Source organism: Scyliorhinus torazame, chromosome 15 (genome assembly GCF_047496885.1).
Source record: "Scyliorhinus torazame isolate Kashiwa2021f chromosome 15, sScyTor2.1, whole genome shotgun sequence".
Lineage (NCBI taxonomy): Eukaryota > Metazoa > Chordata > Chondrichthyes > Carcharhiniformes > Scyliorhinidae > Scyliorhinus > Scyliorhinus torazame.
Window position 1 is genome coordinate 140,326,975 of NC_092721.1, and position 17,028 is coordinate 140,344,002.

Sequence of the window (17,028 nt, forward strand, 5' to 3'; positions counted from 1 at the left end):
TCATGTCTTTCTTACATCTGGAGACGGCCAAGGACACCATTAGAGGGTCGACAGAAGGGTTCTACCTAAGATGGCAGCCGTTCATTTCCTTATTTAAAGAGCTAGTCACCGTCAATTGTTAAGGGGTTTAGTTAATTTGTGCCTTTGATTGCTTATCATGTTCTTTATCATTGTAACTTGAATTGTTTTATGTTATTTTGTTTATAATGAAACATTTTCAATAAACATATTTGTTTTAAATAACACAGCAAGACCAGTGAGAGGATAAACAAGCAGCATTCCAAAAATCAAGATCACATGCGCGAGGATGGCCTGAGAGCAAGAGCACAGCAAGATTACCACAATGGTAAAAGAGTTGTCCCAAATGTAAGAAAACAGTGAGACTAGCACAAGGATAAAATCAGACCCGATAGCGAGAAGACAGCAAGGCTGACGAGAGGAGAGCTCGGGTGGCTCAGAGTCAACCAACTTTATTTTTTTTAAACCAAAGGTGTGACGTCTCCGGAAAACAGATAAGTGATTGGCTGGTGAATATTTTCTCTCTAAACTTGGGCATTCATTCAAAGTAGGAGCTTGGAAATTAAAAAGTTCAATCAGGATTAGTGCATCAGTAAGTGAATACTAGAGGCATCAATTGACATCAACAGTTTAAACAAGATACTAGATTGTAAAAAGGGTAATCACAATTTTTTTTAATTGATCGTGGATGGGTATCCGAGACTTGCTGCTTCCCATTCCTACACCATGTGGGAATGCAAGGACAATTTTCACATGTTTTGAGGGACATGCATCAGAAGTGTTTCCAGCTGAGCTACCATGGGGAACATAGAATATACAGTGCAGAAGGAGGCCATTCGGCCCATCAACTCTGCACCGACCCACTTAAGCCCTCACTTCCACCCTATCCCCGTAACCTAATAACCCCTCTTCACCTTTTTGGTCACTGAGGGCAATTTATCATGGCCAATCCACCTAACCTGCACGTCTTTAGAGTATGAGGGGAAACTGGAGCACCCGGAGGAAACCCACGGGGAGACCGTGCAGACTCCGCACAGACAGTGACCCAGCGGGGAATCAAACCTGGGACCCTGGCGCTGTGAAGCCACAGTGCTATCCACTTGTGCTACCGTGCTACTGGAGGGGGCTAACGCCCTTGCTTTTGCTTCCCTAATCGCACGCCGGAGAATCCTGCTCGGCTGTCATTCGGCAGCACCACCCAAAGCTGCAGACTGGCTCGCTGACCTCTCGGGAGTGGGGGACGGGGAGGGACGGGGACGCGGAAATCACAAGGAAGAACCCGGCAATGCAAGACTCTTTGGGGTGTATGCCAACTTAAAGTGGGTTCATTAATATTTTTAATCAGAGGTAGATAGATTCTTGTTAGGCAAGGGAATCAATGGTTATCAGAGATCCATGGGAGCATGTACTCAGACTGCTGGGAGTGGAGACACTTGAAGGAGCAATTCAGACCCTGGCATTAATGGGCATGGAACTGCATAGGAAGGAAGAACAAAAGAGTAGAAAATCAAACATTATGGGAGATTCCATAATCAAATGGACAGACAGGGATTCCTGGAACCAGCATCATGAGTCCCACATGGCACAATTTCTCCCTGGTGTCAGGTAAAGGATATGAACTATAAGTTGTGGAACATATCAGTACAGATGGAAAGGCGGGCAGGTATTGAGTCCTATGGGCAGATTTTCAGGAGCTAAGGAGGGAGTTAAAAAGTAGGACTTTGAAATAATTCTGCATTACTCCCACTGTTGCATGCTGGCATGGTGCAAGAGGGAGGCGCTTCAGATTTATGGGACATTGGGTCCAGTTCTGATGCAGGGATTCAAAAGGGATGCATTGCACCTGACCCTCAGCAGGACTGGGTCAGGGTCCTCACGAGGAGGTTCACTAGTCTGGTTGGGTAGGATTTAATCTAAATTAGCCGGGGGATAGAATCATAGAATTTACAGTGCAGGCCATTCAGCTCATCGAGTCTGCACCAGCCCTTGCAAAGAGTGTTAGCCGCTGGCTGTTGTTTAGTAAAGAGACAAGAGATCTGCTCCTTTTCCCAAACACCTTTATTTTTCTTTGAGCACTCAGCACCAAACTCTATCATCATCACATCACATGCCCCAAAGGCCACCTGTAGCCTCTTTACATATCAGTGCCAATTATTGGATCAATGAGACATCTAATTGGAATGTTTCTTAATCTGTTCCTTAACAAAGAGCACCCTACTTAAGCCCACACCTCCACCCTATCCACATAACCCACCTAACCTTTTTGAACTAAATTTAAGATAAAGGGGAGTAGTCACATTGTATCATAATGCAAATTTTTACATTTAATAAATGATTTTTTCATTGTTAAAACTAATTAACGGTTATGTGACTCTATTCCCCCATGTTTTATTAAAAATTAAATAAAAGTTATGGTCTTTTGAGCCAGGGTTCCATTCTGGAATCTTCCCATTCAGTTATATCAACTGGGATGATAACAAAAAGAATGCTCGGAAAAGACAGGGAAGCAAAAAAAGAGACATGGGGTGGCAGGACTGATTACGAAGGTAAGTACAGTGTTGGAAAGAGTGCGCGCTCTGGAAGGGTCAAGGACAGAATCCATTTGGTTAAGAGTTGAGAAGCATGAGGGTATGCCCTTGTTACTTCTATATTCCTCCTCATTACCAGAGCAAGATAGAGCAGCAAATCTACAGGAAAATCACAAAAGATGTGCAAGTGAACACTTGGGCAAGTGTTCATTGTATAGCAAGGTTCATTGTATAGTAAGGTTAAAATTAGAAGAGCTAATTTCAGTGGGATGAGAAGGGATCTAGTCTGAGTAAAATGGAACTAGAGACCAAGAGGAAAAACTGTTATGGAACCAATGGTGTATATGGTGGAGGGCCAAAGTTCCTTGGCCAACTAGGGAGACAGAATATGATGAAAGAAAGGGGGATCTACAATGCATGTCAGGTTAATTCTTCAAGCAAGACCAAGATCAAATGCAACAGGTTGAGAGGAAAGAAGAAAGTGCGAAAGAATACGAGAATAGAATAACATCCGTGAGGGAGCCTTTGTGAATGGGGTGCCAGGCAGGTTGCTTTGTCCTGGATATTGTCAAGCTTCTGGAGTGTTGTTGGAGCGGCACTCATCCAGGCAAATGGAGAGTATTCCATTACACTCCTGACATATGCCTTGTAGATTGTGGACAGGTTTTGGGGAGTCAGGAATAGAGTTATTCACTGCAGGATTTCTAGCCTCTGTACCGGTTGGATGCGATGGATAGGTATGGGTTTGGTGAGGGCTTTATCCGGTGGGTGCGATTGCTGTACCAGACGCCTGTGGCAAGCTTACGCACGAACCGGCTTAGGTCGGAGTATTTTAAATTGTACCGAGGGACGAGGCAAGGATGTCCCCATTCCATGTTATTATTTGCTCTAGCTATTGAGCCGCTGGCCATAGCGTTGAGAGCTTCAAGGAACTGGCTGGGGCTGGTCCGGGTTGGGGGGGGGGGGGGGGGGGGGGGGGGGGGGGGGGGGTGTTGGGTCTCGCTCTACGCGGATAATCTCCTCCTGTATATCTCGGACCCACTGGAGGGGATGGGGGAGGTCATGCGGATCTTAAGGGAATTTGGCAGTTTCTTGGGGTATAAATTGAACGTGGGGAAGTGTGAGCTGTTTGTGATCCAGGCTAAAGGACAGGAGAAGAGACTGAGGGAGCTGCCGCTGAGGAGGGTAGAGAAGAACTTTCATTACCTGGGTATATAGGTGGCCCGGAAGCGGGATTTGTTGCATAAGCTTAATCTGACCCGGCTGGTGGAACAAATGGAAGAGGACTTTAAAAGATGGGACATGCTCCCGCAGTCACTTCGGGGAGGGTACAGACCGTGAAAATGACGGTATCCCCAGGTTCTTATTTGTATTCCAGTGCCTTCCTATCTTCATCCCAAAGGCCTTTTTTAAGCGGGTTAATAAGATCATCTTGGGATTTGTGTGGGCGAACAAGACTCCGCGGGTAAAGAGAGCGCTGCTGGAACACAGTTTTGGGGGGGGGGGGAAGCTGGCGCTGCCGAACATTTGCAACTACTACTGGGCGGCCAACATTGCCATGATCAGGAAGTGGGTATTGGGGGAGGGGTCGTAATGGGAGCGGTTGGAGGCAGCGTCATGCAAAGGCACCAGTTTGGGAGCGCTGGTAACAGCACCTCTGCCGTTCCCGTCGGCCCGCTACTCCGCAGGTCCGGTGGTGGTGGCGACATTGAAGATCTGGGGGCAGTGGAGGAGACGCAAGAGGGTGGAAGGCGCGTCGGTCTGGACCCCGATATGTAATAACCACCGGTTCCTGCCGGGTAGGATGGACGGCGGGTCCCAGAGCTGGCAGAAGGCGGATATTAGAAGGATGGGTGACCTGTTTATAGACGGAAGCTTTCCCAGCCTGCAGGCGCTGGTGGACAAATTTAAATTGCCACCAGGGAACGGTTTTAGGTATCTACAAGTGCGAACCTTTTGGAGGACGCAGATGGTGGCCTTCCAGCTGCTGCCACCACGGGGGATACAGGATAGGGTAGTGTCCGGTACCTGGGTGGGGGAGGGGAAGGTGACGGATATCTACCAGGAGCTGTTGGAGGCGGAGGAAACCCCGGTGGAGGATCTTAAAGGCAAGTGGGAGGAGGAGTTAGGAGGGGAGTTAGAGCCGGGATTGTGGGCGGAAGCCCCAAGTAGGGTCAATTCCTCCTAGTCATGTGCCAGGCTCAGTTTAATACAGTTTAAGGTGGTGCACCGGGTACACATGACGACGGCGAGGATGAGCAAGGTTTTTGGAGTTGAAGACAGATGTGAGAGGTGTGCGGGTAGCCCAGCAAATCATGTCCATATGTTTTGGGCATGCCCGAAGCTTGAAGGGTTCTGGCAGGGGTTTGCCAGGGTAATGGTCCAAGGTGCTAGGAACACGGGTGGTGCCGAGTCCAGAGGTGGCGATCTTTGGGGTGTCAGATGACCCGGGAATTCAGGGGGTGAAAGAGACCGACATCTTGGCCTACTCGTGTTGCCACAGTATTTCTATGGCTAGTCCAGTTCAGTTTCTGGTCAATGGTAACCCCAGGATGTTGATGGGGTCCTTGGGCCTCAAATAGATGTATTGAGTACAAAAGAGGAGAACTAATGCTGAACTTCTATAAAACTCTGGTTAGGCCCCAACTGGAATATTGCACCCTGTTCTGATAATCAGACTTTAGGAAAATGCAAGGGTCTTTGGGAGGGTGCAGAGGAGATTTACTGGTGTAAATCCAGGGATGGAGATTTTAGCTACAAGATTAGCTTTGCGAAGCTAGGGAGAAATTTGATTGAAGTGTACAAGATTATGACAGTTGGAGGAAAAACTGTTCACATCAGTTGATGGCACAAGGACTAGGGGACACAAATTTAATGTTTTAAGCAAGAGATGCAAGGCAAACGTGAGGAAGAACATTTTTATGCAGCTACTAGCAATGACCAAGGGCGGTGAAGCGGAGACAATCAATGATTTCAAAAGAAATTTAAATGGGCATTTGAAGGAAATGAACTTAAAAGCCTTGGGCAGAGAGAGGAGAAATAGACTGACTTGCTCTTCAGTGAGCTTACACAGGCCTGGGCTGAATGGACTCCTTCTGTGCCATTAATGACTTTAACTAGAGTTACTTATCATATATTATAGCATGAATGGATGGCTTCCAAAATACTACCTTTTCTAACTAACCCCGTACCTGAAGACATGAAGCAATTTTGAATTCAGATTTAAATCTAATAGCCTGAAAGTGATATTAATGGTGGGATGTAAAGTGGATGACTCATAGTTACAATAGTAGTTCTCAAGATGTATATTTTTGAAAAAATACAACATGGAAACTCAATTTCTGGACATTCGGGTCATCTCTGATTTATTTCACCCCTGAAACACTCTTGGCACTTATATTTTGCAGTAAATGGTGCAAAGCCGATTGGCCAAATGGTCTCCTTCTGCCCGCAGGGATTCTATGATGGGCAGCACATACTAAAGTAAATAGTGAAGCATTTGGAGTGGAAAAAATATATAACCTTAAAAAAAACAGAGGTGCTATTTCAACTAAATGTCTGTTTCTCAGTTGATTTTTGGCAGCTTTGTAAAATTTGGGATTAATTGTGCAGCACTTCAAGGTGCGAAAGAATTTTACAGCTTCTAATATTTGACATTATTACACCATATAAATGTAGACTAATTACAGTAAAAGTTATAGGATCTACGCTGATCTGTTTTCATACTAAATAACTTGTGGTACAAAATTAACACCAATCGAATCATTCACAGGCACAATTATCTTACTGTATGTCATCCAGTACCATAAATTTAAGCTTCTAGAATAAATAGATACACAAAAACATTCCTTACTGTACTATAATTTCTAACAAAATATTTAAACAATAATTTACAAAGAACACTCAAGGGACAGGAAGACCTCCTCTAACATAACACACGTTCAATAGCTGAAACATAATGCAGAAGTTACAATGATACAGCTTCTCCTGGTCTGCCACTCAATTACTGAATATAAATTTGGAATACTACTTACTGTAAAAAAGAGATCCATAACTCTGCTGTCCAGAAGTGTCTCTCGCCAGGATTCTGTTGGCTTTAACATCACATTTTGGGAGGATTCAAACATAGCTATATAATGCCTGCCCAGTTATCTGGAGTCAAGGTCAATAGAGGAGCATTACAAGGGAATATACTTCTTAGCTACAACTAACATGAGTTCAGAGGGAGAGTGTAATGGAAATAAACTTTAAGCCATGTTAAATACATGGAATAACTACAGCATGAGGCCAAGCAATAAAAGCATTTAACTGTTCAGAAACAAGACCCATGAATGGTCGCAAGATAAAAGTTTGATTACAATCATGTGGCATTCCATTGTGATATGATCACATGAATAACCACAGTATCTGAAACGGTAAGGGGGGGGGGGGGGGGGGGGGGGTAATGGTGGTGGCAACAGGGCTTTAATTAACAGGCGGTGTGATTTATAAATGGTAGTACAAAGTTTTTTTCCATTGTTGTCCCATTATCATTTCTAATATTCAGAGGTTAAACATTACTTATTAATGACACGCTGCAGTCATTAGTCTGCAGGCACCTTTTTGACACTGCACATAAATTGCCCTTAGTGTTGGGTGGGGTTACTGGGTTATGGGGATAGGGCGGAGGTGTTGACCTTGGGTAGGGTGCTCTTTCCAAGAGCCGGTGCAGACTCGATGGGCCAAATGGCCTCCTTCTGCATTGTAAATTCTATGCAAAATTCTATGTACATACAACAGGTGTCAGTCTTGGCTCAGTGGTAGTACTCTTGCCTGAGTCAGAGGCTCAAGCCCCATTCCAGAGACTTCATACATAATCAAGATGAATAATTCATTGTAATACTGAGGGTGTGCTGCACTGTCAGAGATGCGCACTTTCTTGTTTATTTATTTATTTTTTGAAATTTAAAGTACCAATTCATATATACTTTTCCAATTAAGGGGCAATTTAGCACGGCCAATCCACCTAACCTTCACATCTTTGGGTTGTTGGGGTGGGACACGCAGACAAGGGGAGAATGTGCAAAGTCCACACAGACAGTGACCCGAGGCCAGGATCGAGCTCGCGTCCACAGCACCACTGTGCTGTCCGCAGGCTTTCTTATTAAGTCTTAAACTGAGGCCCTTCCACGTGCCCTCTTAGGGGGACGGGTGAATTCTCAGAAAATTAAGTTAAGTTATGCAGCAGAGTTCTTCAGTGGCTAACATTTAAACCTGAAATCATCCCAAAGAACAAATTATCTATTTATTTATCTGATTGCTGTTTTGGGGACCATGTTAAGCACAATGATTGCCATGCTTTTCTACATTAGAAAAATATACCTGCACTTTCAAGGAAAGTGAAATACCAGCTTTAATTAATCCTTCTTGATAAATACGGTTTGGATCAATCTTGGATTCACATGTGATTATTTTCAAAAAGTTCTTAAAATATGTAATTTGGTTGTTACAAAAGGCAGACTTCAAGCACACAGACACACAAAGTTACACACATGGAGTTTCAAGTGATTTGCCAGCATAGTTTGGACTTTCATTTTAGTACAAAATACAACACACAAACACTACAGTCACTACAGTCACAGTGATGGCAAGGAAAGGCAAATTACACTGTCTGATTGCCATTATTTATAGCTGACTTAAAAATAAAATCCAATGTTTTATTAAACAAAACAGACAGGCAAATGACCAACATAATTTTGTATCAATACTTCAGCTCCTCAAGGAATAGTTGCTCAACATGACCAACAGTAAAAATGCTGCCTGGCACAGTAAAAACAGAAGATATAATTAGGTTTCTTTAGTGAATGCTAAAATTGATTTTAACATGCTATTTCATATGGGTCAGACATCAATCTTTGAAGTTAAACTTATTTTGTGATGGAAAATCTAAAAGTAAAAATCCTACGTACCTATTAGCAATATCTCTTGACTATTGCTTCTGGAGGTCTGGCAAATTTTACCTCTGGCTGAAGTTACGTGATAATTACTTTATACGTTTAGAGAAAACTGTGAAGTGCACATAATAATAACAGCACAGCTGAAGAGCATCCTACTTGAAAGGAACACCTATATATAGCTTGGGTCTACTGCATTCATGCATTGTTTGGCTCTTTTGACTTGGGAGGCATTCCATAGATGTTATTGTGCTCTGTCAAAATCTATGCACTCATTTAGCCAAGAATGCAGGTAGTAATTTAAATGGCAATAGTTTTCCACCCTTTTAAGTTACATCGACACTTGGCATGCAATTATTTCACGATTAAAGTCCAAGACATAACATTATATCACAAATAACTGCCTTCAAGTGAATTCAAGTTAAAACAAAAATCCCTCTTCTCAAAAACATCAATTTAAGAATCACAGATTTTTATTTCAAAGCTCTAATTAAGTGGTCTAAAATGAAAATTGGAGCCATACAATCAATACTTAACCTGAATACCAACTGTTGAATTAAACTATAACAAAGATCATTTAGGATATCTGGGATGTAATAAAGCTATAAAATTTCCCAATGATCACTTCAGACAGCTGCTCACGTGCACAAAGTCACAGATTTCTCGTTTTGTTAAAACATAGACAAAAAACACTTCCCTCGTTAATGAGGTGAAAAGCATTAAATTACAGAAATCTTACCAACCAGAATTAAAGGCAAAATTATCAAATCTTAGTGCGTTCACTTGCCTCAAATGATCAGAACTACACAAGATAACTTGTGATCGCTTCAAAGCAGTTAAGATTTATTGGCACTATTTTAACCAGCCGCAATATTTAGCAGTCACATCCTGTTATTTTTAGCAAGACAATTCATACTAATATACTGATGACAATATTGGCACCAGAGGATTACTAAACTATTTAGTTCACAACAACTCACAAAGGACGAGTGATTGCTAGTTGTTTAGAAATAAGTGATCAGAGTAAGTATTAACAGAAATACCATGACATTTCTGCCTGTAATAATGCAATCCAACGTAAGGGACAGCAGCATTTGTTTCTAACGCAATAAATACTTCATGTACTTTTTAAATCCAACATTTTCGAGCAATCCATTTTGTCTGTGCACTGTGTCAAGCAATTTTCAATCCTAGTTATAGTTTTTTTCTAACCATTAGAAAATAGTTAATATAACCAAATTAAATGGTTAGTTAAAATATGCCAACCTGTTGAATTTACAATGCTTTCTCCTCTATTTGCTCTCTATTTGATCTTGATTCCTTGCTTGGTACTGCTCCACAAGGCATATACTGCCCTCCATCTAAGTCCGTACTTTCAGATTTGGGTATTGGCTGCTTATTTGATTTTGGGTGGAGGCCATAACAGTGAAATCCTATCCTGTTCTCACCCAATTATCCACACACAAAAGAATTCCATCAGAAGGAGATCATTAATCTGGAGTTGAAACTCCAGATCATTTATCCTTCTCCAGTCAAGGGTGCAATGGCCCATCTGCCACTTTAGCCGATATAATCTAACGGCGCAGTACAGAAATTTTACTTGGGAACATTGCGGTGCATATTGCTTAAAGATGGTGCATTTATTTCCAAGCTAATGGAGGTGTGAAAGTGGAATTTCACCTCAATCAAAATTGGTTTCAAAAAGGTTCTCTAAAACACAGCTAATCATCTCTCCAATCACAAAATAAACAAATTAATAAACCATATCCCCCATACCCAAGTATAAAAATTAAGCCAAAAAAGGATATAATTCGGTGGAAGAAAGTTCCAGCTCAAGACTTGATTAGCTAGTGCAAGATAACGCTGAAATACAGAAGACATCTGAGCACTGAGGTTTTCCCGTCGGCTGAATTCCTGAAGCACCTCAACCGTCAAAACAAATATTTGGCGAAGGTCATCTTCCTATATTTTCAGTAACAAGAATAAAAATAAACACACACGTGATCTTGTTAAATTCAATACTAATAATTATTTTGATTCTGACTTTGTGATTTTGTTTTTAAAGCTAGGTTTAAAAACTTTCTACAATGGTGATCCTGTCTATGTGCCTGAATATTTCTATGAATGATTTTAAAGAAAATGTAAAAAATGGTGAAAACAAATTTGCATCACCGGATAAAACCTGAAATGGTTGTTGCAAACACAAGTATAACGATATATATTATGGCCTGTTTCCGCATGCATCTCCCCTTTTCTCCTTCATTCCTATCTCAAATAGGCGATATGCAGCATTATAGAGACTACACTGTCGAGTTTTTGGCGAATTAGGTTGTCGCCCTCCCTTTATGGATCAGCTGCCATGGAAAGAGAACTAACCTAATTCACCAAGTGAATATCTGAGCCATAAAGATCAGCCAAATACACTGGTTAATCCCTGGCCTTGCGCTGAATTCGCTGATTTCAGCCCGGATAAAAGCAGGGCCATTATAATTGACCATGGTGCGCCCTTAGCCCAGGAGGGAAAAACTATGCAGGATTCTTGTACTTGATAACTAATAATCAATGGGATTGGTTCCTCCAGTGATGCAGCCTGCAGTTAAATAGTCTTTACAAAATCTTGGTATGGCATTCTCTGAAGTATGTTACAAATATTACGAAAAGTCAAAGCAAAAATCACGAAACTATATGGAATTACATGATTTATCATAAAATAAAATATAAGGTGCAGCAAAATGTGATTAAGATAGATAACTCCAATAACATCTGGTGCCGGCAACAAAGAAACAATAGGCTGAATGGCATTCTCCCATTTGGGGTTCTGTATACGTTCATATTTCAAAACTACCAGAGGATAAAATAACCAAGGTCACTCCAGCTGCTCCTAACCTTTATTTAGTTTCCCACTAGTTAATTCAAAACATTTAGCTCCTTCTCAGGCCTAGTTTTTCTGTCACTGTTGCAGCAGCTTCCAGATATGCCAGCAGTTAGGATAACATGAAAAGTGAAAAGATAAGCTCAAGTCCAGGAGACAAGTGCACCCTGCAAAGTCCTGGGCACACTTGTACCCTGGTCTAATGATGATTCAATAATGAGTGCTGGCTGGCAAAAAGCATCATATTGCAATGCTTTCAAATATAAATGAATATTAAATATTCAAGGATAATCATTATAAATTTCAGGTCTCAAGTCAGAAATAATGGTCCACTCAAAGGTTTGTCCACTGAGATATTCAGTTTTATTTCCTAAAATATATAGTATATTTAATTTTTTGATGATGCATATTGGCACACAAACTTTACCTGAAATATTCTTTTGCAGCTTCCATGGAACTCCATACTGAGTCCAATATTGCTGGTTTTAGTGGAACTTGAGAACTCACTTAATAATGCTGTTAGGATTGAACAGGCCAATGTCTGCTGCAAGATAAATTCAATTAATATTAAAATTTGAATTGCAGTACTACAACTTAAAAAAAACAATACAGACAACAAATATTGCAAGTGCCTTTTGGTAACATCATCTTTGAAATCCCAAGAATGGAAGGAGGAAAGGCAGCAGCATTGGAGGTAACTGCTGGAAGATGAAAGCAATAGTGCTCAGAAAAGGGTCGAAGGGAAAAGAGGTAAGGGCAGGGAGAGAAAGGTCAAGAGGTGGGAAGGACCTTTAACAGTTAGAATTAAATGGTAAAGGCAGTGACAGGCGATAGTTGTAACTTTCGCGGACCTCCAGGCAGGGGGTATAGAGAACAGTGTCATAGTGCCATCTACCTTCAAGAAAGAGATAGAACAACTCACTGGGAGCCAAGTATTTACATTAATTACATTTGTTGGTCCTACTTCAACAGCACAAAGAGAAAATTATGATCGTAAGTGCTACCTTTACAGAACACATCATATGACACATTATTGACATAAACACACCTTATATTTTGATTTAAAAATTTAACATGCAGTTGCCTTATAGTGAGAGTGTAACTCTCAAACAACTCGCTGTTGGAATTCTGGCTCTTAAAATTTGGTTAATTAAAAGCTCCCAATTTAAACCATTCATTCAGAAAGTGAATTTACATACAGACATTTAGTTGATACCCAATTTTTACAAATGTGATTACACTCAGAAAATGTAACTGTTCTGGAGAAGAATTGCAGCAATGGGTAGTGTAAACTTAGTATGGTTAAAGATAACTGAGATATTTAATATTAGGTCAGCATTTTATAAAATGGATACGATTAGAACTGATTAGGTATGATAGCTGCCGTGTGTTTCATCTATAATAATCAAATACTGGAAACTGGAAAGTAAAATGTACACATCTCAGTAGGAGTGATTACATTAATGTAGATAAACATGTTAGTAATTTTACACAGAAAAAATCCAGGTGGTAATCATTTTGTATTCATGTTGATAGTTAGAAGCAGGAATGTTGTCACCCAGAACACTGGAAGAAAATCAAATTCTTTGAATATCACCATTGTATCTTGAACATCATGTATCTTGAACATCATGTTAACAACTGTTTTGATGTCCAACTGGAAGACAATACCAATTCAGGTAGTGCAACATTGGAGTATCAACTTAGCTCGTCAAATCAAGTCACAAATCGAGAATCCAATCAAAGATCCTGTCATGCAGAAGTGAGTGTGCAACCAGTCATCTCAGCCAAGCCGAAATTGAACCAGGCATATACAGGATGCAGGACAATTTGAGCAAAAATTACTTCTCAAGTAAAGAAATTCAAGAATATAAATGCTGAGTTATTAATAAGTTTTGGCATCAAGGTTAAAAGAGGTAACACTTATCTAAAATTCTTTATTACGGTAATCAAATCAACTGACATAGGTTAGTTCCATAGACATCAGCAAGCATGGCAGTTTGAACACTATATCTGATATCATAGTTCCTTGCCTTAAGAGAAACCACTATTAAGGCACCCTGCTCGAGATTTGCGTGCATGGACATTGGAGCAAGGTAAAACTCAGTTCCACTATGACAGCCCCTTTAGTCAAACATTACATGAATCATTAGCACGTTAGCAGTGGTTAGCACTGTTGCTTCACAGCGCCAGAGTCCCAGGTTCGATTCCCGGCTTGGGTCATTGTCTGTGCAGAGTATGCACATTCTCCCCGTGTCTACGTGGGTTTCCTCCGGGTGCTCCTATTTCCTCCCACAAGTCCCGAAAGACATGTTGTTAGGTGAATTGGGCATTCTGAATTCTCCCTCTGTGTACCCGAACAGGCGCCGGAGTGTGGCGACTAGGGGCTTTTCACAGTAACTTCATTGCAGTGTTAATGTAAGTCTACTTGTGACGATAAAGATTATTATTGTTGTTAGATATCAGTCAGAAACCAACAATTTCCATTTTGATTGCACCTTGTCCCATGGCAGTCCATTAAAGACTAATCAAAGGTAAATAAAGTAGTAAAAATATATTAGGAGAGAGGACTAAAAGCTTTGTCAGAGAGCTGTGCTTTAAGGAAAGTCCCAAAAGGAGGAAGTGTTGGAGAAGTTTAGAGGGGCAGTTGCAGAACCAATAGGAACTTAAATGCTGAAGGAACAACCATCAATGGTGAAACAAAGGTTGGTGGTGGGGAGCAGAGGTACATAAGGATGCAGAGTGAAAGGAATGCAGAGGATTGAAAGGCTGGAGTGGCTTAAAGGGATAGGCCATGGAAGGATTTAAATCTGAACCATTTAAGTCCAAAGATGAGCAGGTTAGGTGGATTGGCTATGTTAAATTGCCCTTAGTGTCCAAAAAGGTTGGGTTAAGTGGGGTTACAGGGATAGGGTGGAGGTGTGGGAATAGGATGGAGGTGTGGGCTTAGGAAGGGTGCTCTTTCCAAGGGTCGGTGCAGACTGGATGGGCTGAATAGCCTCCTTCTGCACTGTAAATTCTATGATTCTATGATAATACAAATCAATAACTATAATATTATGGGCCAGGGTTTAGAGAACACCAAAGTATATCATGGAGTTTACCTGACCCACAACTTTAAATAGATTTTGGTTATGGGGAGCACAAGGGCCCACTTTACAGGTGTGGTGCAACAGAGAGCTCAAGTATGTTTAAAACAAAACAATGTTTATTCTATGAATCCAGTTAACATTTTATAAACACACAGTAAAAATCTCATCAACTACAAACACTGATACTTTCCCAAATACAATATTCTATAAGTAACCCTTAATAACTTCCCACACAATATCCAGAAGTTAAATCCTTTTTAAAATAAAAACAGCAGGTTTAAATGCTCTATAGAAACAGGTATTACTTTGAAATCACCTATGATCTGGAGACATTATTTAGCATGTAGAGAGAGAAATCATTGTACAGTTGCTAGCTTTGAATGCAGCTTTCCACCTCTGAAAATAAAACCAAAAACGCACTGCAACTGCCAGCTCAAAAGCGAAAGTGAAAGACAGACAGCCCAGCTCCACCCACACACTGACATCACTGCAGCTATTTGATAAACACCCATTTTTTAAAAAGGTACATCCCCCTGACAATAGGGATGATAAATATAGGGTAACTAATACATAGATAGAAATTTTGGTTGAGTCGCAGTTAATAAAAAGTGAAGGATGGGAGACCACCCAACAGAGCATTGAATTGAGTCCAGAGTTTACATGAACTAAATACGAGGGACGTGACTGTTGTTATGGGGAGGCGTTTTCCGAACCCCAAAACGTATCATGGAGTTCAACCAACCTCTCCCTTTAATGTATTTGTTGCTTTTCCTAGCACACGGCTTTTTCCCCAGGTGTGGGATTACAATTATGGACACGTGGGTTTTTAAACACAAAACACTGTTTATTCCATGAACTCAACTTAACACCTTAAATAAACATTGGATCGCTTAACACCCCTTACTTCAAAGATAACTCAGAAAATATTGCAACAGTAAATAATTCCCTAAAATGTTCCTTCAAACTTCCAAGAGACTTAACACCTTTAAACAGTATCACATCAGGTTAAAGGCTTTACTTTAAATCACCCAAATGATCCAGAGATAGTCTTTCATGGCAGATATCCAGTTCACTGCAAAACACAGACACACACCCAGCTCTTTTCAAAACTGAAACTAAAAACCAAACTGCAAAATGGCTGACCTAAAACTCAGCTCCACCCACTCTCTGACATCATTGTTTTCTTAAAGGTACATTAAAATGTTCTTTCCATGTCTGGAAGTTGGAAATAAAAGCAGATTGTCCCACTTTCTCCATGCAATCCTTCAATGGTGGGACAGGATAAGAGTCCGTTCTTGTAACTGCATTCACCTTTCTATAGTCCACACACAACCGTTGGGTACCGTCTGGTTTAGGTACCATCACTATGGGTGAGCTCCATTGGCTGCAACCCACTTCAATTATGCCATTTGTAAGCATACTCTCAATCTCTTTGTTAACCTGTGCCAATTTTAACGGGTTAAGTCTTTTTGGATGTTGTTTGAGCGGAACAGCATTTCCCATGTAATTAATATGTATAGCCATATTAGTACTTCCCAATTTATCTCTACAAACTTGCCCATGTGATATCAATAACTCTTTCAGGTCAGTTTGTTATTCCTCTGGAAGGTAACTGAACAATTCATCCCAATTTTTAAGAACATCCTCATTTTCCAATTTAATTTGAGGTATGTCAAATTCACAGTCATCTGGATTTGGTTCGTCACTTTGAGTTAGAATCATTAAAACCTCCTTTTTCTCTCCTTCCCTTTCAAAGTACCTTTTAAGCATATTCACATGACACACTCAGTGAGTCTTCCTTCTATCTGGTGTTTTTACCACATAATTCACCTCACTTAATTTTCTTTCAATCTGATACGGTCCACAAAACCTAGCTTTTAAAGGCTCCCCTACCACTGGTAACAACAGTAAAACTTTAGCCCCACTGGCAAAACTACAAACTTTGGATTTCTTGTCCGCTACCCGTTTCATCACATTTTGTGCAACTTTCAAATGTTGTCTAGCCAGCTCACCTGCTCTATTTAATCGTTCCCTAAAATTTGACACGTAATCCAATAGTGTAATTTCCGATTTCTCACCCACCAGTTTTTCCTTAATCAATTTAAGTGGTCCTCTTACCTCATGACCAAAAATTAGTTCAAAACGACTAAATTTGGTAGACTCATTAGGTGCATCCCTAATTGCAAACAATACGAATGGGATTCCTTTATCCCAATCTTCTGGATAATCTTGACAATACGCCCTCAACATTGTCTTTAATGTCTGATGCCACCTTTCTAACGCTCCCTGCGATTCTGGATGGTACGCAGTTGATTTAAATTGTTTTATTCCTAAGCTATCCATAACTTCCTTGAATAACTTTGAAGTAAAATTTGTTCCTTGATCCGATTGAATTTCTGTGGGTAGTCCATATCTAGTAAAGAATTTAAGTAACTCCTCCACAATCCTTTTAGCTGTCATATTACGTACTGGGATGGCCTCTGGAAACCTAGTAGACACATTCATTACAGTCAAAAGATATTGATTCCCACTTTTTGTTTTAGGAAGCAGTCCTACACAATCGATTAGGACCCTTGTAAAAGGTT

At 40.8% G+C, this 17,028-nt stretch overlaps 1 protein-coding gene across 2 annotated transcripts in view; it reads right to left on the reverse strand.

Annotated features, from left to right (window-relative positions):
* xpo4 (exportin 4) overlaps positions 1-17,028 on the reverse strand; it is a 207,546-nt gene that overhangs the window by 103,227 nt on the left and 87,291 nt on the right. For both annotated transcript variants that reach the window (XM_072476835.1, XM_072476834.1), the window contains exons 5-7: positions 11,779-11,895; positions 10,288-10,441; positions 6,581-6,693 (exon numbers count right to left, since the gene is read on the reverse strand). In XM_072476835.1, the coding sequence (XP_072332936.1) occupies positions 6,581-6,693; positions 10,288-10,441; positions 11,779-11,895 (384 nt within the window). The remainder of the gene's footprint in view (positions 1-6,580; positions 6,694-10,287; positions 10,442-11,778; positions 11,896-17,028) is intronic.